Below are 26,652 nucleotides of genomic sequence, written 5' to 3'. Positions count from 1 at the left end.
GTATGTATTATATATATATACATATATATATATATATATATATATATATATATATATATATATATATATATATAACACACACACAAGGGCGCCACCAGGAATTTTGGCTCCTATGTCAGACAATGGCATAGACCCCACCGCTGGATTGCAAATATATATATATATATATATATATATATATATATATATATATATATATATATATATATATATATATATATATATATAGTTGTAGATATAGATATAAATATAGACATATATAGATTTTGATATATAGATAGATAAATGGATAGATAGATGCATACATATATTGTGCCACTAGGGGGCGCTGTGGACTCCAACCTGACATCCGCTGTAAAAGTGAAGAAGTGTTCTTCTTCCCCGTTTGCAGGTTGCGGTGGACCGACCGACTGTTTCCTTAATGCGAGTCTGTATTTCCTGTTTAATGTCGATCGTTTAACGCGACTAAAAACGTTTAAATCCGCGTGTTTAACGCTATTTTCCGGGGACGGTTGTGTGCGTTTGGTCGCCTAACATCGCCGCTGTATCTCCTCGCTTTGCTAAAATCCACAAATCGCTTTTTTTCCCCCTTCCCCCCCCAGACATGAATCTGGTGAAAAACAAAAGTGTGTACCCACACCTGCGTGACGAGGAGGCCGCGGTGGTGGAAAACGCCATCCGGCTAGCGATAGACTCCATCCTGAACGTGTTGTTCGGAGTAAACAGCGCCAGGACTCATGACTTCCAGCGGACGGTGGCCGACAGGGACAAAGAGATCCAGCGCCTGGAGAACAGGCTGACGGAGGTCGAGCACGAGATGCAGGTCCTGCGATGCCAGGGGTGCACGTGCGGCTTGTTCGAACATGAGCCCGACCCAGGTAGATCCCGGAGCTCAGGTAACCTTGAGCAAGGCGAGCAGAGCGGGCTGGAAGCAGGCTGCCTTGACCCGGAAATGTCTGCAGCAGCGCAGGACTGTGACATGATGCTGTCTGGTGGGTAGACAGATGCACCACACCCCGCTGCTTCCAGCACACATTTAGGGCTCATTTTCTGACTAAACCACTTAAGAACCCCTGCTTTAGTGGTACTGAAGCATTTTGCTTGGATAAGTGCTTCCCAAACTGGGGCTCGGTAGAAGTATTTATAAACATGTATAGCCTAACGAGGCTGAAGTTAGCTTCTGATTCGCAGCTTTCCAATTTGTGTAAAGGGCTATTTCACTGATTTTTTTCTTGAACTACATCACATTAGACTAAGTCCTGACAAAAACTACAACACTTAAACTCTTCAAATCTGGACTGAAATAGTCTTAAGTATTGTAGATTTTTGTCAAGACCTGGTCTAATGTGGTCCAGATGTCAAAAATGTCATAAAATGAGCCTTATTTGCATTTTTACAAATAGAATAAAAGTTTCACAAATCAGACACTTTGTATTCATGAATCTGCATAGTATGTGTAATATTTTGGTCCAGGTTTGAAGAGTCTAAGTATTGTAGGGAAGCATCATAGATATAGTGCTCCCCTTGATATTCTGGATTTTTATTTTATTTTTCTATTTATTTTGCATAATTGTGTCTATTACAAAGTTTCTACTGCTGGACCGGACTGGAGAGGACACTTCTTCCCACTCCTTTTTCCAAGTCCTTTTATCTCACGAACTTATTTAATTATCAAATTGATGAGGAATTATTTTTATTATTGTTATTAATATTTGTGATTATTATTATTTTCTTAATTTGTATGTATGTATCAGTGCTGTGACGATATGCCTTTGTCCCGATTCGATTCCGGTTTTTTTAGGGTGCCGATTTGATTTAAATTGCGATTTTCACTATTCTTCTTTATTACTGATTTTTGTAGATTAAAAACAAACAAAAAAAAATCTGATTTAAATTAAGAAAAAATAACACAGCAGCCAGACCATCATTCTGCTGGTATAATGCCCAAGAAGACAAGTACAAAAGATCAATAAAAACAATCAAAAATAACAAAAATTTTGCAATGGATTGTTTTTATTTATTTAAATAAAACATTTTTTTAAAAAACAAAAATCGTTTTAAAATCTTTGATTATTCTATATTTTATTTTTCTATTCGATTTTCCTACCCCTAGTGTGTGTTTGTGTGTGTGTGTGTGTGTGTGTGTGTATATATATATATATATATATATATATATATATATATATGTATGTATACACACATGTATTTCTGTACATATGTATGTACAGGTATGTTGTATATTTTTCTTATTTTCTTTCATTTGTTCGAAATAAAAAAAAAAAACTAATTACATTCAGCAAATAAATTTCAGATTTTTTTTTTTATCAGTGCTGTCAAGCTGAAGTCAGTGTGACTTTATTTATCTTGGAGAAAGAAGCTGACACCCAGCTCACCACGATGCAGTCCGTATCGCAGCTACAATTACACAAAAAGTCCTAAACTATTTAATTAAAGATAAGGAAATAAATCTGCCTGTGTGGTATTCTCCACCTCATACCCACCGACATCCCTCGTCCCACTTTTCCATCTCTGTGCACCTCCCTGACTTCATGGTTTGTATTCATGGTGCAAAACATGTTTGTCATCTGATAAGTTGCTCCCTGCATGCCTGCATGTGGCCTGCTCCAGCAGGTCCCGGGGATAGGGGGGGGGGGGGGGGGGGGGGGCAGGATATTGCCTGCAGTCTTATCAAGATTAAGAATCTTTGCTTTTGATTTCACAGCGAGATTCCCAAACCAGCCGTGTCTAAGAACTGACTCGGTTGTTGCCATGGAGAAAATTAACTACTTCTCTTTTTTTTAACAAAAATGTGAAAGTTTGAACGAAAAATAAAGGTGCAAAACATTACACACACGTGTGTGTGCGTCTGCGCAGATCGGTACGCGACACAGTACGTGACGATGACGACCAAGTGCTCCGAGTCGACAAGCATCTCAATGGTTACCAGTTTGAAGATCTGTGTGCGATTTCCATCAGAACTTTCTGCCAGCGAGACGCCATCGTCAGAGATTTTAACTGAAATGATTTGGCTCCAGGTTGTATAAAGGGGGGGGGGATTCTGCATACTGCGGCGACCTGCCAGTCAGAGAGGAGAAAAACCTCTTAAAGGGACACAAAATACTCCCATCATAGTGTGTTAGATCTGGGCGATGAATCAGATTTTGATCTCAACTACGATCTGGGTTTCCAACGATGATAAAAATAAAAGGTTGTGATTATTTTTCTCTCTGCAGTTTCCTCTCCTGCTGTCTTCAGCTGCTAATCGAGCGTCTCTGGCGTTGCAGCGCTGTGCTGTAAACTCCTCCCACAGCCGCTTTGCTTTCATTCAGACACTGTTGCCAACTTGGAGACTTTCTCACTAAATCTGGAGACTTTTTTTGTGAAAAGCGACAAATCTAACAGCTTTTACTGGAGTTATTAGAGACTTTTCTGGTGTTTTGGCGACTGACTTGAAGGCACATATTGTTCTGCAGTTACTGTAAGGAAGGAGCAGCGGGAGCCTCTCCCGTCCTAAAGCACTCCCAGGCGGCCAGTCTCAGTCGGCTCCGGCTGCAGGTCCATGTAGAATAACTGCAGTAGGTTGTGGAAGTTCACCTAAACATAGTTTATACCATTGTCAGTGACAACTGGCTGCAATATTTTCCTATACATAGCTCGGCCAATTAAACACTGTAATATCCCTTCGTTACGGGAAGTTAGCAACGCGTTAACCAGCTGGTTCAGATCAGCCGTCTTTTAACAGGTGAATGAGAGAAACGCGCTGCAGCCTGACAGCGGTTGTTTGGTATAAAACGTACATCCAGGCCAACGTAAAATAGTTCCTATATAAGCGGTAAAAGCAGATTAAACAACTCAGACCGTGCATTAGACGGTTATAATGCACGACACGGAGTCTAGAACACCACAACGCGCAGCGTTGTTTATAAATACTGGATAATTGTGTTAAATAATCCAGATCTCGATTTCAGTCAAAATAATCATGATTATAATTTTGTCATAATCGAGCAGTCTTACTGTGTATCACATTAAAGGAAACATTTAGGCTTCAGTCTTGCACGCCGTTTGGGTTGAATTGGACCCACTTTGAGGTATGAAAGCGGTGAATAAACCTGAGAAGTCCTTTGTTGCTTTATATTTGTTTGCATTACCTTTATTGACCCAGAATGGATCAGCTAAATAAGTTTGATCTGCATCGGTTACGGTGGATTTCCATCCATCATTGAAGGTCAGATCAAGCTTGAAGGAGTCTTTGTACAGTCTCTGTACAGGCTTCTGCATCACTGGTCATTTCAGCGGGAAATGTTGTGAAGAGGTGAAAAATGGAAAAGTTGGGATGTTTGGTTTTTAATGAAACGACGGCAGGAGGCCGTATGGGAGGATCTGATCTGAGATCAGCTTAATGGTCGCTACATGGAGACATTTAAATATGATGGAAGGCCCGGTGGGAAGGAAAACGCAGCGTTGAAACACGTTCGGAAGGAGTTTACACGTTGATCTCTCACACTTTGACCCCCCGTTACTTACCTGCAGTGTCATGTGAAACACTTGAAGGAGAAACTTGCGTTGTCCTTGCTCAGGAGCTTTTCTCTCGACCCGTTCACGCTCCCTTCCTTTTCTCTGCCGCCACTTGAGCTGATCCAGACAGGAAGTTGAAACCCAAGTGTTAATTTTTCAAGTTAAATCTTTTGCAAAGCGGCAAATACTCTTCTTACGGGCCGTAAATGTCACAATTTCATGTTCATATGGATCCATTTATACCATCTGTAGCAGCCTTTTCCACGTTTCTTTTAAAGGCGGTGGACTGTCCGATTTTTGTACGCACTTCCAAAGATCCAAATAAAAAAAAGGAAAGGATTTAGAAAATTACAAATAATTTATTTTTCTTTAAACAAAAACATAGAATAAAGGTGGATTGTTATATATTTGTTCCAGTTAACAAAAACCAACAAAACGAAACGCCTGAAAGTGATCAAACAATCTTTTCATCCTGTCTCGCACCACCTGACACTGATTTCCAACCAAAAAAAACACACACCACCCCCAGACGTGACAAACTTCCTGTCTTCCCTCACTGTTTTTACACTGATCAAAACGCTAATAACAAACTTTAAATAAAAATCTATCTGTGTAATATAACCTAATATACAAAAAATATAATCCAAAAATAATTTAACTTCCATAACAGCCATTTCTCACAAAAGAAAACAAAAACTCTTAAATGGCCTCTCCACCATCTCATTTTACATTTCTAAGATCTAAAGCGGTGGTGCCCAAACTTTTGCCTCCAAAGGGCCAAACTGAAAACCCAGTGAGCCAAACGCTGCAGCTTTAGGGATGAAACACAAGAAAATGTACAAAGTTAGAATTATTGCTCAATAGCAAATACAGTGTATTTTTTTCCCATCTGGGCAAATAAAATGTCACACAAAACATCAATATAGCAATAGAACAATGACGCCATAGTTCGAGGGACTAGAAACAATAATTCCAGACACTAAACTTTAACCAAGTGCAACGTGTCAACAACCAGAAAAAGTTCATGTGGAACAAGGCGAGTTGTTGTTGGAAAACATGAAGTTGATGTTTGGACATCACCAGTCTCTCCATGTTGGGTTGCACCTGGCTCACTGTTAGGGTCACTCAGGGTCCCTCTGAGTCTGGTCTGATTTGGGTTCATGACACTGAAAGTGTCTTTTCATCAACCTCTGTAGGGCATTAATATAAACAGTGACTCAAGGGCCAAAAGCAAAGTGTTGGCGGGCTGATTTTTTGGCCCCACTTTGGGCACCCCTGATCTAATAAATATAGATAATAAATAAAATAAAACGTCAGAACTGTGAAAGCATGGCTGCTTTTTATCATTTCCATGTATCGCCAAACCTGAGTCCACACCGTTTTAAAGTTCAGTGAAATATGTTGAAATCATCGTGGCTTTTATGTTTAACATGAAACAGGACGATATGATCGAAGAGTAGAAAGTTTAGGGGGTTGTAAGGATTTTGTAACGTATGTCAGGATAAATCGTACATTTATTGGTGTGACAGAAGCTACCGGACATGTTTAAATACAGGCAACGTGTTTATTTCCAGAGGAATAAATGGCTTTTGCGATGTTTTCTCTCTCCACAGTGGGCGTATTTGCTCGACCCCCCTCTCACGTCTCCTCCCTCAGCCACGAGTCGGCTATTCTGTCGTCCCCCAGCAACATGGGTTCCGATCAGACCTGCACCTCCCGCTCCCCGGAGGGTCCGGGCGCCGCGGAGTCGTCCGGAAACTTGCCGTCATCTCCCAGCAGCCTCGTCGTCAAGGAGGAGCCGTGCGACATCGACGCCGTTTTGATCAAGTGGGAGATGAGTGAGGAGCAGCAGATGGGAGCAGGGAGTCCCAGTCAGAGAAGTAAGCTGGGATTTTTTTTTTGCTGGTTGTCGGAGCTTCCTGGTTGTCCTGGACGGTGTGACGAACAAAATGTCTGCTCCTCTCCAACATCTGCAGAAAGACTGGAGAACAGCGAGAGGATGAAGATGAGGGAGACGCGTCATGCGGAGCTGAGCGCTCTTCACATGATGGAGGATCAGCAGCAGGGGTGAGTTCCAGTCTGGAACTGGGAGCTCATCGTGGATCGACACATTTCAGACGTTCAGACATCAGGCGTCCAAAAGCTTCAAGGACTCCGCAACGCGCCGCATCTCCTTCATCCGATCTGTCAGCCCGTTTACACATGCCGCCACACCGCCTGAGGGTGGAGACGCAGGACGCCACGGAGCAGGAAGGCTCGCTTCGGGAATCCTGCAGTCGTAACTGCAGTAAACACCCGCTGCGTTTTTGTTACATTTCTAGAGATGGATCGATGAAGCCTTGCGAAGCTTTTAAAGCTTCGATTTGATTGAACTGAGAAAAGAGTCAAAGCTTCAAAGCCTTATAAAACAGACCGTAGCAGTGACACCTGGTGGTCAGCTGTAGGAATTACAGGCACAGGTCTAATAGTTTCTCCAACTTGCTTTAACTTCTGACACAAACGGTTCAGTCTTACAGCGGTCTTTATTCTGAGGGGTTGTTACCTCTATAAGTGTTGTAATATTCTGTCTCCTCACTGTGTTAAGACTCAATGTGTTGTCCTGGGATTCATTAGATTTTCTAACATGAGTTAGATACAAAGTGTGTGTTCTGATACAAGATGACAGACAGGTATGTCAAGTTTAGTTTATTGGGATATGTGACAGTTTGGGAGACGTGCCTATGCATCTTAGTGGGAATTTTATAGAATAATCTTATGCTTTTTCCTGATTTCAGAATGATAGAACAGCCTCATCCGTCAGCAACACCCTGAACATCATGATATTTTATATTTTAATATGAACCAATCTTCTGTTGTCAGTTATCCTAGCCAGTGTCACAGAGAGATATTTAGCAGGACCATATAATGCTAAATATAATACTACATTACTAAGTATTACATGTAATCTAATACTATTTCATCTTTTGCCATATTATTATTCTCCTCCTTTTGTGAGTGGCACAAGGTGGAAGTTTTCCCATACATGGGATCGTTTTCTTCCAGTAGAAGTCTCCATGTCTCCAAGTTTTCTCTCTCCATCTTAATGCTCTCTTAGCTTGTAAAGCGGCGAGCAGGAGGGAACGCCGGGCGTTTCTTGTTTCAATAGATAACATGGCACCAGTACCGCCAACGCTTTGAATCAGTGACGTCAAATGGGCGCATGAAGAGTCACATGTCCTTGGTCACGTGACGGCAGAGCTTTCATACAGGCTTCAATGCAGAGTTTTGACCAAGTCCGTCTCATTTGAAGGAAACAGGCTTCGGTGCTTCCATTTCAAACGTCTCATCTCTTGTTTCTTCACAAAATAAAAGCCTTATTTGTAAGTTTTGACAAGCAACAGCTGCGATGTGGAGGTGTTTCCGTTGAACAGTGTTCAGCGCCTTTGCCTCAGCAAACCAGGCGAGATTTTACGAGAAGTGTAGTAAAGTTTGGCGAAGTAGCCACATAGCGTCATCGTGTGATTTTCTACTTGCTGTGGAGGATTTGTTGAGACTTTTCAAAGCTTCTATGCCTCATTTTCTTTTCTAAAAATCTTAAATTATGGATGCACCGATCCACTTTTTGGGCGTTCAGATCCGATACAGATATCTGAAATATGAATATCTTTCTATGCCGATATTTGCCGATACCAAATGTGTTTATGTGAACATTATTGTGACTATGATTATTATTGCTGTTATAACTGTCAGATTTCATCACGTTGTAATAAATGATCCATCCTTTCTAAAGTTACCTCACCAATACAAATATAATAACATTACAGATCTAACAATTTCAACAAGTTTTATTCTCATTTGGAACATTTTACCTAAATACTATGGAGAGAAATTTGTTTCTTTATTATCCAATCAAATAAGTTAGATTTGAAACCAAAAATGATTTTTGAGAACAAAAAAAATGTGAGAATCAATTTTTTTGGGTGCGATAGAAACAAATTAGTGCAATTGATAACTTTTGGGATAGATTTCAAGACCAACAGGACTATTAACTTACCTGCAAGCAGGAAAAGCAAGAGAGAAATGGGTGAAATGCAGAAGGCGTAGCTGGCGCCGGAGCCAGGTGAAACCAACCAATAGAAACTCTGCTCTCAGTCACCAGCGCAGGCCCCGCCCATCAGATGCAGTTAAATTTGCAACCAAAACTTTAGAAGTTGCAACGAAATGTTTTTAACTGTAAAGAGAACTTATTTTTATGCACAATGGTTGTAATTTTTTACTAACAATGATTAGTTTTGATTGAAGTTGGAGAAGTATGCTTTCTCAAATATATATATTTTTTTTAATTGGAACCTAATTTGTTTCTATCCCTTCAAAGAAAAATTTGATTCTCACTTATTTTTTGTTCTCAAAAATATTTTTTGGTTTCAAATCTTACTTATTTGATCGGATAATAAAGAAACAAATTTCTCTCCATAAAATACAACTAGAAATGTGTGGTTTTGAAACAAAGATCTGGCTTTTAGTGTAACAAAAAATGTCACATTTTAATCATGGCATTTATTTCTCTTAAAACACGTCCGAAGCATGTCATCAAACACATCTGCGCTAGCTTGACTAGTGTAGTATCGGTCGTGGTATCGGTACACTTTTATTAATACCAACTACACACGCTTGGTATTGAGCCGATACCCATACTGGTACCAATACTGGTGTCGGTGCATCCCGATCTGAATTGCTGTTTGTACTGGAGATGAATTGGTCACATGACCCTCCATGTCACATTCAGGGACACGTAAATGCAAAAAAAGGGTTTCCATGACACTTTTGCGATAGATTTCTATTTCGAAATGTCTGCAAACCATCTCATGAGCGTAAAAACTTTTGCGGTATTTGAGACTTTTATCGAAATGGAAGTTTTCCATTAGCGTCTTTTTTTTATTGCGATATTTAGTTTTTGCGACGTTTTGGATGTAATGGAAACACAGCTAGTGTCCGATTCACCAGCAGCAGGGATTGGCTCTCATCATAATAACTGATTTTATATCATAAATCCCAGATGATAAGCGGGAACCACTAGATGCAGAACTCTGCAGTGGTTCCCTATCTACCAGTTCTAACTGGTTCTTCTCCTGTCATTATGATGGTATAATGTGTCCTGATTTTCCAGTAAAACCTCATTAAACTTCACCTTCACTGCTTTAATCTGTTTTCTTCTGCAGGAGCAAGAAGAAAAGAGTCCTGATGTCTGATCTGACGGAGGAGGCTCAGAGCCTGAAAAGAGCGGCCTGGAGAGCAGCGTCCAGGCGGTATTACGCCCGAAAAATCGCCCGCCAGCAGGCGAACCCTTCGCACCCCATCCCCTTCACCCACATGCCGGCGTACCAGGACTCCCAGCCGAGCTGTTCGGTGGACAAGAGGCGGATGCTCGTATCCGAGCTGCCCGCGGAATCCCAGACCACGCAGAGGGAGGCGTGGAGAGCCGCGTCCAGGAGGTACTACGCTCGCAAAATCACCCGCAATCAGACTGACGGTGTGCAATACGGACACCTGCTGGACAGCTACCACCCATCTGGAGCCACACAGGGGCCAAACATGGAAGGGCCCCACACTAGCAGTGGAGGAATAATGTGCAGCTGATGGAGAAAAGTTGCTTTTTTAAACATTCCAGTTTTAGATTTCACTTTGTTTCACGTTGACTGTAAATGTTAGGATGTAGTTTATATTTTACTGTCTATAAACCGATGGTGTTTGTGTTTGTCTGAAAGTAAAGTGATCCATGTGTGTGTTTGCAGCAGTCGCATTGCTGCGATTCTCCTGCTCCGCAGTGCAAACGTGCAACAATCAGTGCGTCCTGATCACAACACAGTCCTGCGTGTCATACAGTTCAGTTTGTGTTATTAGTTAAAGATAATTAATCAACATGTTGGTGGATAAATTATCTTTAACTTAAGTACGATCTTAAAAAATAACGTCACATTTAAAAAGTGTGCCATTTTAGGTACCTTACATTTCGATTTGCTTACGGTTCAGGGTGCAACGGTTGGATAAACTATTGAATAAACTATTGTCAGAAGTTTCAGGCTTCTTTTCTCACCAATGCAGATTTTTTTTTTCTCACTCTGTTGATACTTAATACCACTTTATACTCCATTTAGTATTGTTAGCTCAAGTTTTTAACATATTTATGTAGAAAAATAAATAAATCCAACACATATCAAACATTTTTCATGTTGTCTTTAATTTCTCTCTCTGGAATCTTCAGGAAACGTATGAGCAATAGTTAACAACAACAAGCTTCTCCAACTTGGCTGGAATGGAGATGTTGTCACAGGTTTTTAGTTTTACTATTTTATTTTATTTTGGCTTTAAACCTCTTTGATATGCAGTAAATCTTGTCCAGGTCTCGTGTCTATTAAAACTAACATGTTTGCAAATGCTGCCTTTAAATCTGAAACTCAGTAACAGGAGCTGCAAGGCTAGCAGCTAGCTTCCTGCTAGCAGCTAATTGCTAGCGAGCCATAGCCTCCTGCTATCAGCTAACTGCTAGCTTCCTGCTAACTGCTAGCTTTCTGCTAATTCCTAGCCTTCTGCTAACTGCTAGCTTCCTGCTAACTGCTAGCCTCCTGCTAAAAGCTTGCTTCCTGCTAAAAGCTTGCTTCCTGCTGACTGCTAGCATCCTGCTAAAAGCTTGCTTCCTGCTAACTGCTAGCTTCCTGCTGACTGCTAGCATCCTGCTTACAGCGAGCTTTCTGCTAACTGCTAGCTTTCTGCTAACTCCTAGCCTTCTGCTAACTGCTAGCTTCCTGCTAACTGCTAGCCTCCTGCTAACTGCTAGCATCCTGCTTACAGCGAGCTTTCTGCTAACTGCTAGCCTCCTGCTAAAAGCTAGCTTCCTGCTAACTGCTAGCTTCTTGCTAACTGCTAGCATCCTGCTTACAGCGAGCTTTCTGCTAACTGCTAGCTTTCTGCTAACTGCTAGCTTCCTGTTAACTGCTAGCTTCTTGCTAACAGCTAGCTTCCTGCAACAAAAATAACTAACAATAACAAAAATCTACAATAGCTAGACTCTTCAAACCTGGACTAAAATAATCCACATACTATGCAGATTCAAGAAAATATATTTGTGAAACCTTTATTCTAATTGTGAAAATGCAAATAAGGCTCATTTTATGACATTTTTGGCATCTGGACCACATTAGACCAGGTCCTGACAAAAAACTACAACACATAGACTCTTCAAATCTGGGCTGAAATATTCTAGATAAAATGCAGATTCATTTAAAAAAAATTGTCATGGATTTAATATCAAATTTTAAAAATAATAATTAAAAAAATTTAATTATCATAATTGAATCAGAATGTGCTGAATCACAGTAATTGAATAGTTAATCGGCCCTTCACTTAATAAAAACTTCAAGTGATTGACGGCAGAATGACTCAACAGTATGAAATACCCGATCAAAGCAGCTTTAATGCAAGTAGGATGGTGTAAATTAGTAACTTATACAATTTCTATAAATTAACATATAAATATATAACATTTCTTTCTCAACGGGAGAGTAGAACGACGACGTTCAGCTGCGACGCCGCAACAGTTTTATATATTCATGAAATTCGGACGTCTGATGGAATAAATAAATATTTCTGTTGTTTTGCTTTTATAGGATGAAAAACTCTGTATTTTAGGTTTGGGGGAACATTTTCTCTGACACCTGCAGGAGATGCAGGACTGCAGCTGGGGATCAGGTGCGCAGCAGCATCTGGACAGGACCGTGTGCGCAGCTCCACCTGGCGTCCAACATCTGTAACTGCAACAGTCAGATTATCTGTTCATGATGGGTTATTACCCATTATTATAACAGTTATTACCAGTTGACTTTATGACTTTGTACTGGGCTGAATAAAACCATGTATTTCAACATGCCGAATAATAAAGCGTGATTTAAATCCAACTGTGAGGTTGATTCTTGTTAAAAGTGCTGAACTGGAAGTTGTGGATCAGAGCAGGAATCATTTCTCCGATTATTATACAGGAGATTATTCAGCGTACATGAGTGGTTGAAGGTACAACATCTAGATTTTACAGTGTTTTTCCATCCTGGGATAAAAACATCCAGACATGCAGAGCTGCTGGACCCCCGATGAGATGTCAAACCTGAAGCCAGAAGACTGAAGTGTGTTGGAGAGGACCAGAGGGACACATGGATAAAAGTCCTCCAGAAACTTTGGAAACATCTCAGTTAATTATTTATGTTCAAATGTTAATTTCAACCATCAGTCTGATATCAGCTTTCCAGCTGGATAAAACTTGTGTTGATCGTTCTCCTCTGGGATGACCAGCACAGCCAAACATGAAGGTAAAAACCTGAAATGTTCATCCTGCTGGTGTTTCTCATCACATTTAGATGTTTCCCTGCTGCAACACACCTGATTTAAATAAAATGGTGCTAGCCTATATATTTTTCCACATATTTTCATGTATGTGTTTTTTATTAAGTGTGTGTTTAATGTGTGTTATTAGTTTATTTCCTTGAAAAAAAACTTTTAAAAAACGAGAGAAAATGAAAAACTATTAAAAAAGAAAACTAAACTTGGACCAGTCTGTTACTGGTTTCTTCCCGTTTCGGAATAAAATTCCCACCTCATCAGCCAATTAAAGCAAGATCATAATTAATAAATAACATAATAAAGACAAGAATGCGTCTTTTTATCTTTTTATACTTTATTTCAAAATAAAGCATCATTTCAGTGACAGCTGCTGCGCGTGCACGCGGATCACAGGAAACCAGCTTCATTCACACACAAAGCTGGTTTAGGGTTCGCAGCAGCTGTCAGACCAAAGCGCGCGCCACCTGCACCCCTTCTTGCAACAGCGGCTGTTTGTCCTGAATCCTGCAGCAACAGCTGATGTTGCACAAGTTGTCTTAGCTGTGCATCATGTGTAGTTGGGTGTGTGTTCTCCCACCGTGACAACTGCTGCTGTAAAGGCACAACAAGCACGCGGGCGTGCGTGCGTCCTGTTGAAGCTCCGGCTTAGCGCGCGCCTGTTGCGGTCTGGGTGTTGATGCTTCTGAACATATAAAGCTTTGTCATCTGGACCAGAAAGGAGCCTTTTTATCCCAGTTTGAGTCTGGAGCACAGCGCTGCTCTTGTGCTGCTGCAGCCGGAGGCGGAGAGGGGAGATGGGGGAGATGCAGGGGGGATGCAGGGGGGGGTGCGGGGTCTGGAACCTGCTGCTGGACCGCCAGGTCTGGACACGTACAGAGGAAAACGCCCAGAATAATTGCGCGTTTTGCTGCTGTTCTCACGCGCACCAGACACTCTGAGACCAGCAGGACTGATCTGGAGTCAGACCAGTAGGACGCTGGTTGTTGTGGGAGAAACAAGCTCAGCTGTCGGACTGGTGCTCCCCCACCACGCGGGATATACTGGCTTTGTGCGCGTGTTCGTGCAGTGGGAGGAACGTGTCCATTTCCAGGCAGAATGAACGCTGTCAGGCTGCGGGGCTGTGGCGCACAGCGCGTGCGTTTCCACCACGGTTTAGCTGCTGTTGCTGGTTCAGATGACGGTAGTTTGTAGTTGTACAGACTCACGCGATGCTGTCTGCATTGATAAAGTAATATTTAGGTAAAATAATTTAAATTCTGATAAATTTCTAAACTACGCTGTCTGTGCGCCATTTGGAACATCTTACTGGTTTAACTGGACTCTAAAGTGGACTCATAGTTGAGTGTAACGCTGATTTTATTAGATTTTTTTTCTTGTTTTCATAAGTAAATTAGACTTAAATGTTATTTTAACATTTCAAACCAGAAGAAATCCTCCCTCCTCTGCGCCACGGAGCTTTGGGAAGATGTTTGTGCCTCTGGATCCACCTGTCCGCTTTTGGAGACCTCTGCTTGGATTCACGACTCTGTCGATGTCGCTGGATTTTAACCCGGAGAGCAAATATTATTTTGTATTTTCGAAGCCAAATCCAGAATAAAATGGTCTCTTTTAGTCCTAAATGCCAGCAGCAGAGCGCTTGTAGCCTCCCAGAGATGCTCCAGGGCTCAGAAACGCACAGAAAGTCCCTGAAAGCTCCTCTGCGCGCTGGCTGACAAACGCGCTTCAGTTCCAACTGCGTGACTACTGGATGGAGCAAAATAAGTCGAAATTTTAGGGGGTAGATTGGACAATTTAAGAGGAGGGGGATTTGCCATTTAAATTAATTTTACACCATTTTTTTAATGCCATATTGGTGAATATGTCTACTTGAGGCCTAAATGACCTTTTGGGAGATTTATGAGGCAAGCTGAGCTTATAAAAAATGGTTTTGTCCAATCTGATCACCCCTACATATTCAACATATATGGACGTGTCCTTTTTGCAGGGATTGCTGGGAAGAAGAAGGAGGGTGTCGAGATTGGGACTCTGGAGAGGGAGTTGTAGACAGAGTCAGACTGTAAAGGTAAGAAATCCTGTCTTCTGCTGGAGCCACAGAGGCTCTGCGTTGGCTCACAGGCAGGCAGACTCTCTAAACTCAACGTTTAGATAGAAAAACTACGGTTTCCAGGTGTATTTTAGTGCATTTTCTGGGTTTAATGGCAGGGAGGGTCAGAGCTTCTGGTGTGCAGTAACAAGGAAATATGGAGAGGTGGCTAGGGGGAGCTGTAGCTGGCCAGGAAGAGGCTTTCATGCCTACAGGGATGCCTTGCTTCTTCCAACACTCACAAACAATGAAAAACTCCGGATGATGATTATTTGTTGTGTCTTTTCCTCCATCAGCACAGTTATTGTTAGAAGTTTAGGAGGCTGTAGGTGGATGTCCTGAGGAAGGAGTCCCAGCTGCCACACAGGCTGAGCTCTGTCAAAACAACACAAGCTGTCAGAAAACAGCAGGAACAACCTCTAAATGATGCAAATTAGATTTAAAAATGTCATCTGTGTACGTTTTAAACTCTTTAGTTCATTTTTAATGTGTGAATTTGGGTTAGCTTAGCATTGCTAATCTCAAGATGGCCTCTCCACCAGGTGGAGGCAGGTGAGAGAAGCTGACACTTCCTGGTCCGGCTGCTGTTTACAGACTCAGGCTTTTCCCCTGCTGAAGACGTTTCGTGTGTGTGTGCGTGTGTGTGTGTGTGTGTATAAACACTGATGAGGTCTGTGCAGGCCATGCTGTCTCAGAGACTTTTTAACACATGAACCAATAATCACTCCATTAATGCATCCTACAAATTATTTATATTAACTAACTATATAAAAACTATTAGTAATTTCTCATTAAACGTGTTAAAAGTCTCTCACACCGTCAGGATCCCTTCAGTCCTGCTGCAGATTTAAGACTTCATTTGCATAATTTACACAAAGGGTTAATTGACTGATACAGATGTGAACACAGCTGTCAAACGGCGTCCAGTTGAGCCCTAAAAACCTCTTTTGTCAATAAATATATCTAAAATTATTAATAGAATTGAGGAAATTCCTACATTTGACACAAAAAAGCAACATTTTCAACCATAAAAGTGTTGTTAACCCTTTAATTACCTGCATAGCCTCTTGGATTTCGTTGGTTTATGCTGAGAAACAGAGTTTTTCTGCAGCGGATGATCATCTGTGAACAAAAAAATGCAAAATAAATAGATTGAGGACATAAAAATATAACATTTTAAGGATTTAGTTGCTTTTTAAACAACATCTGTGAAGCAAAAATGCCTTTAAATCTGGATTGTTGTGTTTTTGGACAGAATTTACATCATTCAGCACAAAATTTGCCCCAAATGTTGGGGAAAAAAAGAGTCAAAATCATTGTAAATGCGACATTTGAGGAAGATCTGATGGCATTTAGTTTAATTCTGCAGGAATTTATTTGCATAAGTGAAACATTTTCTCCTGTTTTTGCTGGTCAGTTTGTTAAAACTAATCATTTAAAGCGACCCTGAAGTGAAAGGGTTAATTTGGCTTGAGGCCTTTTCAGTCCACAGAGGTGGTGCTGAAATCAGAGGGTGGATGTTGTTTTAGGTAAATCACTGCCCCCTTCTGGTGGAAACAAAAAGAAGCAGACGGCATGATGTGTGTGTGTGTGTGTGTGTGTGTGTGTGTGTGTGTGTGTGTGTGTGTGTGTGTGTGTGTGTGTGTGTGTGTGTGTCAGAGAGCGTTCCCCGCACCGCCGCTGCTGAGGAGCTATCAGCTCGGCCCATAGACACACACAGACAGCAGCCTGGTGCTGAAAGCCGGCAGCGCAGGCAGCTGTTAACTCCTTCACCGCTGGCAGCTGCACGCAGTCAAACGTGCCTCTTCGTTCTGATTCAGTGTCACAGTCATGCAGAGAAATGTTGGTTTTCTGTGGCGCTTAAAGCGGAAGGTCAGAAAGTTCGAGCTGGACGGAAATGTTCAGATGATTCATTTAAAAACTGAAAGATTCGTTCGGGACTCAGTTTCTCTCATTCACCTGTTAAATGACGGCTGATCTGAACCAGCTGGTTAACGCGTTGCTATGGTAACGCCCCGTAACGGAGGGATATTAGTGTTTAACTGGCCGAACTATGTATAGGAAAATAATGCAGCCAGTTGTCACTGACAATGGTATAAACCATGTTTAGGTGAACTTCCACAACCTACTGCAGTTATTCTACATTGACCTGCAGCCGGAGCCGACTGAGACTGGCCGCCTGGGAGTGCTTTAGGACGGGAGAGGCTCCCGCTGCTCCTTCCTTACAGTAACTGCAGAACAATATGTGCCTTCAAGTCAGTCGCCTAAACACCAGAAAAGTCTCTAATAACTCCAGTAAAAGCTGCTAGATTTGTCGCTTTTAACAAAAAAAGTCTCCAGATTTAGCGAGAAAGTCTCCAAGTTGGCAACAGTGTCTGAATGAAAGCAAAGCGGCTGTGGGAGGAGTTTACAGCACAGCGCTGCAACGCCAGAGACGCTCGATTAGCAGCTGAAGACAGCAGGAGAGGAAAATAATCACACCCTTTTATTTTTATCATGGTTGAAAACTCAGATCGTAATGAGATTAAAATCCGATTAATCACCCAGACCTATCCTGTAGTGACGTCACACGTCTCAGCTTTTTCTAGAGACCTGGATTATAACTCCGGTCCTTCTAGTTGTGGAGATGTTCTTCAGTCAGATTAAATAGTTCTCATGAATTTTCTTCTTCTCTTCCCGTCCGCCTCAGATCCGCTGCATCTTCACACCGTGGCCTCCACAGCTGCAGTCACCATGATGGAGGACGAGATCAACGAGGACCGAGCCAAGCTGAAGCAGGGCGTGGTCAAAGTGCTGCAGTGCGTCGCCACCATCTCCTCCGCGGCCGCCGTGGTCAACCCCATTTTTGGCGTCGCCGGCTCCTTGATCCGGGTGGTGCTGCACCACGTGGACGATGAGGAGATCCGCACCCTGAAGCGCGAGTTCGGCTCGGTCCACCGGGCTCTGGACCAGCTCTCCCAGCAGAACCGCAACACGCTGGTTCAGATCAAGAAGGAGACGTTGGACGGCCAGTACTGCCAGGTGGAGGAGAACCTGAAGAACCAGTTCAGGAAGTTCATGGAGATGGTGGAGGCACGACCGGAGCACCGCGAGCGCAAGAAGGACGACTTCGAGCAGAGTTACAGCGACGACCTGGGCGACCAGAACCTGCACACGCTGTACGACGGCGTGGTGGGCAAGCCCAAGCTCTTCAGCAGACCCATCCTGGAGGTCTACCTGAAGCACTCGCAGGGCGACCGCCGCACTATGGAGCAGCTCTGCACGCGCCTCACCTACCTGTTCTGCATCGGCCTCATCGCACTGATGGGCTACGCCGCCATCATCGGTGACGACGAGGAAGGGCTGAGCGAGGAGTGGGCCGAGAAGATGGAGCACGTGCAGGAGAAGATGCAGGAGGCTCTGAGCAGGTGCAACTGAGAGACGGTCCACATTCCCGCGGCGCCTCCCCCCTTCCTTCCTTCCACCGCTTCAACAGCAGCAACCGGGACGTTAAACGTTTCTTTAGCTGCTGAAATCTTGTTGCCAAGCAACCGCATCATATTTTCTCATCACTGTCTGTACGGTTTTTATCCCCACTTCACTGCTCCTCGTCAGGCTTCACCTCCATTTTGCACTTTCTGAACGATATAAAAAACTGTCCGTTTACTGCAATTTATGGGAAATATCTAAACACTACAGGAGAATCAGCATGACGGGGCGGGAAGCGCTCAAACACGGGAACATGTTGTCAGAACGATGAATGTTAATCATGAACAGCTGCATAGCTGCACATAGCTGCATGTAACTACACGTAGCTGCGGATAGCTGCACGTAGCTGCACGTAACTGCACGTAGCTGCGCATAGCTGCACGTAGCTGCATGTAACTACACGTAGCTGCGCATAGCTGCACGTAGCTGCATGTAACTACACGTAGCTGCGGATAGCTGCACGTAACTGCGCATAGCTGCACGTAGCTGCATGTAACTACACGTAGCTGCGCATAGCTGCACGTAGCTGCATGTAACTACACGTAGCTGCGGATAGCTGCACGTAACTGCGCATAGCTGCACGTAGCTGCGCATAGCTGCACGTAGCTACATGCAGCTGCAGGTAGCTGCACATAGCTACAGGTAGCTGCATGTAGCTGCGCATATCTACACGTAGCTTCACGTAGCTATGCATAGCTGTACGTAGCTGCAGGTAGCTTCACGTAGCTACGCATAGCTGTACGTAGCTGCAGGTAGCTTCACGTAGCTACGCATAGCTGTACGTAGCTGCAGGTGGCTTCACGTAGCTACGCATAGCTGTACGTAGCTGCAGGTAGCTATGCATAGCTGTACGTAGCTGCAGGTGGCTTCACGTAGCTGCGCATAGCTGCACGTAGCTGCATGTAGCTGCACGTAGCTGCATGTAACTACACGTAGCTGCGGATAGCTGCACGTAACTGCGCATAGCTGCACGTAGCTACATGCAGCTGCAGGTAGCTGCACATAGCTACAGGTAGCTGCATGTAGCTGCGCATATCTACACGTAGCTTCACGTAGCTATGCATAGCTGTACGTAGCTGCAGGTAGCTTCACGTAGCTACGCATAGCTGTACGTAGCTGCAGGTAGCTTCACGTAGCTACGCATAGCTGTACGTAGCTGCAGGTGGCTTCACGTAGCTACGCATAGCTGTACGTAGCTGCAGGTAGCTATGCATAGCTGTACGTAGCTGCACATAGCCACACGTAGCTGCGCATAGTTGTATGTAGCTGCACATAGCTACACATAGCTGCATATAGCTGCACGTAGCTGCGCGTAGCTACACGTAGCTGCACGTAGCTGCGCGTAGCTGCACGTTGCATGTGGTGTATTTCATAGCCTGAAATACACCAGCTACGGAGCACTAATAAATCACATTTTACACTAATAATTCAGAGGATTGTTTTCAATATTTCATCTCCTCTTAACGTGCACTAAAACTTTAAGACAGAATAAATATGTGTCGCATGTTTTTCATTTTTTTTGCCACTGATTGAGATTTTTGTCGTCAGCATCTAATTTGTTGGTGGTCGCTCCTCTTCAGACCGACAGTGCCTCAATGTGCCAGTAGCTTTATATTATTTTTCTTTCTTATTCTGGGATTTTATTGTCATAATCGTTCTTCCAGCCATTTTTTCCCTCATATCCAAACTCATTAATGACTATTATTAATAAGCAGTAACGTATAAATCTTAATGTTTGGCTGTAAAAGGTTCATATTTAACCATAAAACAATCCTGTCACGTCTTTTTTTTCCTCCTCAGCAGCATCAGATCATGTTAAATGGAAAAGTAGAAACTGATCCATCCAACTGTCCCTTCCCTCCACGCCGTTCTGTCTTCACCGTCTCATTTTATTGTTACAACACTAAAAAGTCCAAACTCTCCTGACAGGGAGGGAAATTCTACGGACCTCTGAAGGCTTTTTTAAAATGCTGTATATGTGAATATTTTGCCTTTTTCTTGTGGTTGTTTGATGCTTGGTTATATATTCTCCACTATAAATAAACAAGTGAAAACTCTGATTTTTAGTTTTGTCATTTTTGCAAAGTCGCAGTAAAAACATTTAATTCAACATGTTTGTGCAGGAAATAAATACATTTTTTAACTGTTGCAGAAATCTCAACTAAAATCTGTGATTTCCTCCCAGCAGCGAGACAACTCGATCAGATCCTCACCAGGTTTCTTCGCACATTTTCCTGCTTCTTCTTCCGCTTTAACGCCAGTTTTTATTTCACACGGACCTGACGGAGGAATCATTCATGTGTTTCGGAGGAACCACGTTGTGTCGACACGCAACTATTTAAAAACTGCTTTAGACTGGATACCAGCAGCCTGGCAGACGCAGCGTTTACCTGTTAACGTCCATAAAAACCAGTTTAAAGGCAGATAGTTGCATTTTCACCAAGATGTTTCCCAAAGATCCAGGAACTCTATGGGTCCTGGTTCTGGGTAAGATCCTTCCCTCCATAAGACCCGAAGAGGTCCTGATTCTGGATAAAGTCTGTCTTTGACTCATGGAGGTCCTGGTTCTGGGTAGGATCCCTCACAGAACCAGACCCTCTACGGGTCAGCTTGTGAGACGTGTTTCCATCAGAGAAACGTACCAGCAGGTGGATCAGTCTGCTGCTGTTCCGATCTGTTTCAGTAAATTATTTAGGCATTAATTTCCCATCACGTGACTTTATGATCAATACGGAAGCAAATTCTTTCATTTATTTCTTTTAAATGAAAAACAATAATTTATTAATTTATTTATTCTAAATGAAGAACAATAATAATAAATAGAGGATGATGTCTCGAGGTCGACGTCTGCAGGCAGAAATCATTTCTGTCTGGTTTTAAATCTCCTGCATTCATGATAAAATATCAGTTTCAGCTAAAAGCTGCATTTCGACTGATTCATCTCTACAACAAAATGTCTGACGTGGTTTTAAAGCTTGCTAGGAGTGTAAAAACTTTCTTTTCTGCTTTAAATGCAACATTTTTTGTCATTTTCCAGTGTGTTAAACCGTTAAACAGCAGATGCTTTTTTCCCACCCAGAAACCCAAACAGAATTTCTTTTAGCAACAATTTTTACCTGAAATGTAAAACAGGTGCTTTGTGTTGTGCAGATTTTATTTCTTTTTCATTCTGCCTAGATATAGTTTCAATTTTTGTCTCATCACGTGAAAAATAATCATCTTAACATTCCTCATGAAAGTACTGGTTTGAACTGGTGAACATGTGATTCCTGTTTGTTTCAACAAATATTTAAACTGAAATGTAAAAAAAAAAAGATCCTGAAAGCTAAATTATGTTAGAAAGAACGCGATCTCTGCAGATGGATGATGGATGGATGGAAGGATGGATAGGTGGATGCAGTTCAGCGATGTGTCCGCCAGAGGGCGCGTGTCGCGTGCGTCACCACTACACCTGTTCTGTGAATTCCTTCAGGGGCCAGAAGATCAGCTTTTCACATCTGTCCAGCTGTTTTCTCTCTGCTGCAGAACCTGCTGGTCTGAACATTTACATGCATCCATGCAGAGGCGGGGGGCGGGGGGCGGGGGGGGGGGGGGGGGGGGGGGGGGGCGGACGACACATGACCGAGGTTAAGCCCTTCTGGAATGGCCCTCATCCATCTTCATCCAGATAAACTGGTCTGACTCACACCTCAGGGTCAGGGACGCAAAAAGCAGCAGGAAAATGCGCAAAGCAGGAGTTTGTAGCGCAGACTAGCGCGCGCGCGCAGATATGAGGCACTTTCCTGCAGGTTAATGAGCCAGCACGCGCATCATACGTCATGAGATGGCGCTTTTTTTTTTTTTTTTTAATTACCTCCTCTGATTGAGATGAGCCAGGTTCCAGCTGAGGACTGGAGACTCTAACATCCATACTGGGAGATTTAAATGGAATCTGTTTTATTCATAATGTTCCATTTTAAATGATTTATTCCCACCCTACAGGCGCGTGGGTGGTGGTGGGGTGGGGGTCAGATGCGCAGCCTTCACGTCTCGTGTCCCCACAGGGAAAAATTTTATTCGATCATCAGTAAAAGAGACAAATTAAAGTATATTTAGTTGCAAATGGAGCAGATTTCCCTGCGGATTGTCTGGTTTCCAGTCGTGACAGGCTGAATGTGACGCACAGAGCTCCTGGAGTTAAAAATACACCCTGTGGTCCTCACATTCTCCTCCCAGCACGTCTAACATCTTTCTGATGAGGAGAGAGCTCGTGCCAAACGGAAAGGTTTGAGGAAAGAGGTGCAGAATGTGTTTTAGCACCAAGTCTGATGCTGCCGCGGATAAAAGGAACATCTAAATAAACGCGCAACGTTCAGACACCAAAACCACAAAACAGTTGCGCTGTTGTCTCACCTTAAGTTTGGATTCCATCTCATCCAAGTGCGCAAGAAAGCTGCCGCAGACCCCCAAAAGAGAAACGTGGAATGTTTATCCGTTTTCATGGTGGAGAGTCCTTCTTTCATGGTGGCTGAGAAGAAAATGGACCCTCCGCAGATTTCTGCGCTCTTTCTCTCTCTCCCTCTTTCCCCTCTCACCCTCTCTACGCCTCTCTCTCTCCCTTGCAGACCAGACTGCAGCGCATCTCTGAATCCCGCTGTGGACCCCTCTGAGCTCCACAACGCAACAGAGACCAGTGAGAATCTCTCCAACTTGGAGAAGCTAAAAAAAACCAACTTGTTTGCGGCTGTTTTGCTCGTCGGGCGTGAAGGCGCAGCGCAGCAGCTCCATCAGGTACAGAAAACACGCTGTTGTTGCAGGAATGTGATGAATGTGTTTATCTGCCATCTGAAGGGGGGGGGAACAGTCCAAGGTGTGTCCGGATCTCTCAGAGGATTTGTGCGTAAAAAGCCTCCGTTGCGCATTTCTTTTCCCTGCGCATGACAGTTAATGGTGCACTTTTTTTTTTTCCACACAGAAAAACCATTTTCTCTCTGCTGTCTTTGCTTATATTTAATATTTAAAACCACAGAAAGCTGCGTGTTTTACTTGTTAATCACAAACAGAATAAACCAGCGGATTTTTTGGCAAATATGATCAAACTAAAAAAAGATTTCAGTTCATTTGTCGGCTGTTTGGTGACGCAGCAGCTGGAGGAAAGACGCAGAGGACACTTTCTGTCTGCTGAAAGCAGATTTTAAACATGATTTGGCTTGATCTGTTTCTCCAGATGAGTCATGCAGAGGCGGAAGGACACGTGTGTCCTCTCCTCATCCAGCTGTCTCAGGCCATCTTGTTTCTGTGACATCATAACCTGCATCTATTTTCTCTGCTGAAAACGTGGGAATTCGTTTTTATTTCACAGTTTAGATTTAAAAAAGATGCATCTGAAGTGAGCAGCATGTCTGTCCAGCCAACATGAGAAGACAGATTTATACTGTGACGTTACAGAATAAAACAAACCAGTAAGATGACTTGTTGGGAGCTGGATGTTCTGGGTGAATTTAAATCACCTGGACCGGGTCCTCCTGAGCCCAGAACCTCTATGAGGAATCTAGTTTTCAGTTTTCAGACGGGTTTTATGGATTTTTGACATGTTCATGCAGGGAGCGATTGATTAGATCGATATCTGGAGAGTTTCAGGGCTGGGTCAAGGCTTTGGGCCTTTAGTCCAGTTTTTCAAGCTGATCCTGGTCGGCTGCTTTGTCCAGCTGGGGGAGGCAACTCCTATAAGACAGAGATGCTGCGGTACTGAGGCGTTCAGCTTGTGGGGGCTTCTGGTCGATACGTCCACATGGAGGACGTCGTAGGAGAACTTTGCACTGCAGTGAGATGGTAATCTGGTTTTCTCCTTTTTCTTCTGAAACTCTTCACACGTGGATGTTTTGTGGTTTTTATCAGATTTTCAAATGAAGCAAAAAGCTCTTCGTGTTTGTGTGTAGAAAGCTTAAAACCCGGGAAGGTTAAAACGCAACATCGATTCATTCTCAAACTTCAGATCCAGACTCAGAACTCATCCGTTTAGACAAGAACACGAACACTTCACCCATAACTGAACTGTCCCTTAATGTCTGTTTTAATGCTTGTTGTTTTCAACTTGTTTTAATGCAGTTTTATCATTTGTGATGTAAGGCTACCTTGAGAGTCTAGAAAAGCGCCCAACAAATAAAATGTATTATTGTTATTATTATAAAACATCAGCTAATGTTTACTAAACGCATTGTGTCTGGATGTCATGTAATCCAGTGTTTCTTTATCTCAGTCCCTAAAATGTTACAAAAATGACCCACTGGCATGCAGAAAGATGCTCTGGCTCTCTGGCTATGGAAGGTTTGAAAGGGTTAACCACCACCATGCATGCTTTAGATCGCAGGTGTCGAACTCCAGTCCTGGAGGGCCGGTTTCCTGCAGGTTTTAGTTGTCTCCCTGCTCCAACACACCTGACCAAAACTTAAAAACAGGTTGACAAGAAGCTGCTGGATGCATGTGGTTCGAATCAGCTGTGTTGGTGGAGGGAAACAACAAAAACCTTCCGGATACCGGCCCTCGAGGACTGGAGTTTAACACCCCTGCTTTAGATGTTTTCCTTCACACACCTGATCCAGGTCGATGCAGCTTCTCTCCAAGTTCTTTGCAAACCTGTTTATGATCCGTTCGCTGTAAACAGGTGTGTAAAAGTGCAGAAACGTCTAACAGATCATCTACTGTGTCGTCTAATAAGTGATTTTTCTTCTTTGCTTCCCAGAAAATGAGCAACTCTCTGGAAAAAGTCGTGGCCCAGAAGAAGGAGGCCATTGAGGCGGTGATGGACATGTTTGAGAGGGGGGCTGAGGTGTTGGCGAGCGCGGTGGGCGAGATGTTTCCTCTCTGCGAGGCGGCCGCTCCGGTCCTGCGGCTGGCCTTAGACAACGTCCAGAGCAAAGAGGTCTTCTATGTGAAAGAGCAGTTCCTGACAGTGAGGAACAAGCTGGATGTTCTGTCCTGCCAGCTGGAGGACATCGACTGCGAGATCAAGAAGGGGAAGCTGGACTGGCAGTACTTCCACGTGGAGGAAATCATCAGAAACCAGTTCCGGAAGTACATGGACATCCTGGAGGCGAAGCAGCAGTTCAAGGAGGTGAAGACGAGGCTGTTTTTGGAACACTTTGCAAAAACTGGAGGAGAGAAGAACCTGTTTGTCCTCTACGATGCTGTGATGGGGAACAACAGCTTTGGAGAGTCGATTTTAGAGGTGGTGGAAAGGTAAACATGATCAATTCTTAAAAGACAAACTTATAATTTGATGAGAAAGAAAGCAGAAACCGTTTTTTTTTTGCAGGTACGTGGCGAGGAATCGCCGTCTCCTGGAGGATTTCTGCGTCCGCATGAAGGAGCTCTTCTGCTTGGGCTTGATTGCTCTGCTGGGCCACAATGCTCTTACAATGCAGAGCCAAGAGGAGGAGCAAGACAAAATCCAGGAGTGGAGCGGCAAAATGGAAGAGGTAGAGTCCAGGATGAAGACGACAATAGAGTCCTGCGTTGCTGCCTTCCCAGAGCAAGCCAAGGTGGACGCCCAACGCCTCCTGCAAGAAACAGACGAGCTGAGTCTGCAGGACACGACTCAGCAGCTGCTGGAGTTCCTGGTGAAGAAGTACGACTGGGTGTGCTGGTCTGTGCGGCTCATCAACCATTCAGGCAGCGCCTACCGGAACTGGCGCGCCGGCGAGCATTTTCACCACGTGGCAGGACAGAACTGGTTCGAAGTGCTTCAGGTGAACAACATCAACCTGGTGGTGTCATACAGCAGCCAGCCACAGCCGGTGCCCCGCGACTGCATCCTGCAGGCCATGGAGGGCCAGGGGAAGAAGGGGAACGCCCCGGCGGTGGTGGAGGTGCTGGAGAAGCAGCTCAGCAGCTTTGTTGTTCACGCCGTCAGTCGGCACAAGGAGTCTGCCGCCGCATGGAGTTTTCCAGAAGATTGCCACTACTGGGAGAGGCACAAGAACGTGGCTGTTTGCGTGCACTCAGAGTAAAGACGATGCGTTCAGGGTCTGGGGGGTTTTACAGCTCTGTGCATCTGTATTTAACCTTATTACTCACACAAGTCACTTTATCAGCAAAATATCCAAATAATAAAGTATCATAATGAATAAAGTTGTTGATTTAATTACAAAAGGATGCAAATATCAACAAGTTGAAACTGTGTACATGAAGTTCTCCTTCTGACTGGCATCCTGGCGTGTTTGTGACGTCAAAGTGGAAGG

The 26,652-nt window shown here is 43.5% G+C and overlaps 3 protein-coding genes across 4 annotated transcripts; all 3 read left to right on the top strand.

Annotated features, from left to right (window-relative positions):
- Window positions 1-413: 413 nt before the first annotated feature.
- Window positions 414-10,588, top strand: LOC306756467 (uncharacterized protein). The gene is made up of 4 exons (XM_079241197.1): window positions 414-992; window positions 6,129-6,395; window positions 6,492-6,582; window positions 9,714-10,588. The coding sequence occupies exons 1-4, from the start codon at window positions 605-607 to the stop codon at window positions 10,129-10,131; spliced, it is 1,164 nt and encodes a 387-aa protein (XP_079097323.1). The 5' UTR covers window positions 414-604; the 3' UTR covers window positions 10,132-10,588.
- A 4,291-nt stretch (window positions 10,589-14,879) lies between these two features.
- rpz (rapunzel) lies at window positions 14,880-20,491 on the top strand. Of its 2 annotated transcripts, XR_013771299.1 has the most exons (3): window positions 14,880-14,944; window positions 17,655-18,995; window positions 19,266-20,491. XR_013771299.1 is itself a non-coding variant. In XM_079240139.1 (2 exons), the coding sequence occupies exon 2, from the start codon at window positions 17,699-17,701 to the stop codon at window positions 18,380-18,382; it is 684 nt and encodes a 227-aa protein (XP_079096265.1). In that variant the 5' UTR covers window positions 14,880-14,944; window positions 17,655-17,698; the 3' UTR covers window positions 18,383-20,491. The 2 variants fall into 2 exon arrangements, 1 of the variants encoding a protein (XP_079096265.1); XM_079240139.1 differs by having other exon boundaries at window positions 17,655-20,491.
- Window positions 20,492-25,157: 4,666 nt separating this feature from the next.
- LOC306755779 (protein rapunzel-like) lies at window positions 25,158-26,421 on the top strand (the record flags this gene model as incomplete). The annotated part of the gene is made up of 2 exons (XM_079240294.1): window positions 25,158-25,651; window positions 25,728-26,421. The coding sequence occupies 2 exons, from the start codon at window positions 25,158-25,160 to the stop codon at window positions 26,419-26,421; spliced, it is 1,188 nt and encodes a 395-aa protein (XP_079096420.1).
- Between the last annotated feature and the right edge of the window lie 231 nt (window positions 26,422-26,652).

Source organism: Telmatherina bonti (assembly GCF_933228915.1).
Source record: "Telmatherina bonti genome assembly, chromosome: 5".
Lineage (NCBI taxonomy): Eukaryota > Metazoa > Chordata > Actinopteri > Atheriniformes > Telmatherinidae > Telmatherina > Telmatherina bonti.
Note: the sequence above shows the minus strand (reverse complement) of the source record. Positions and strands in the feature narration are given on the sequence as shown.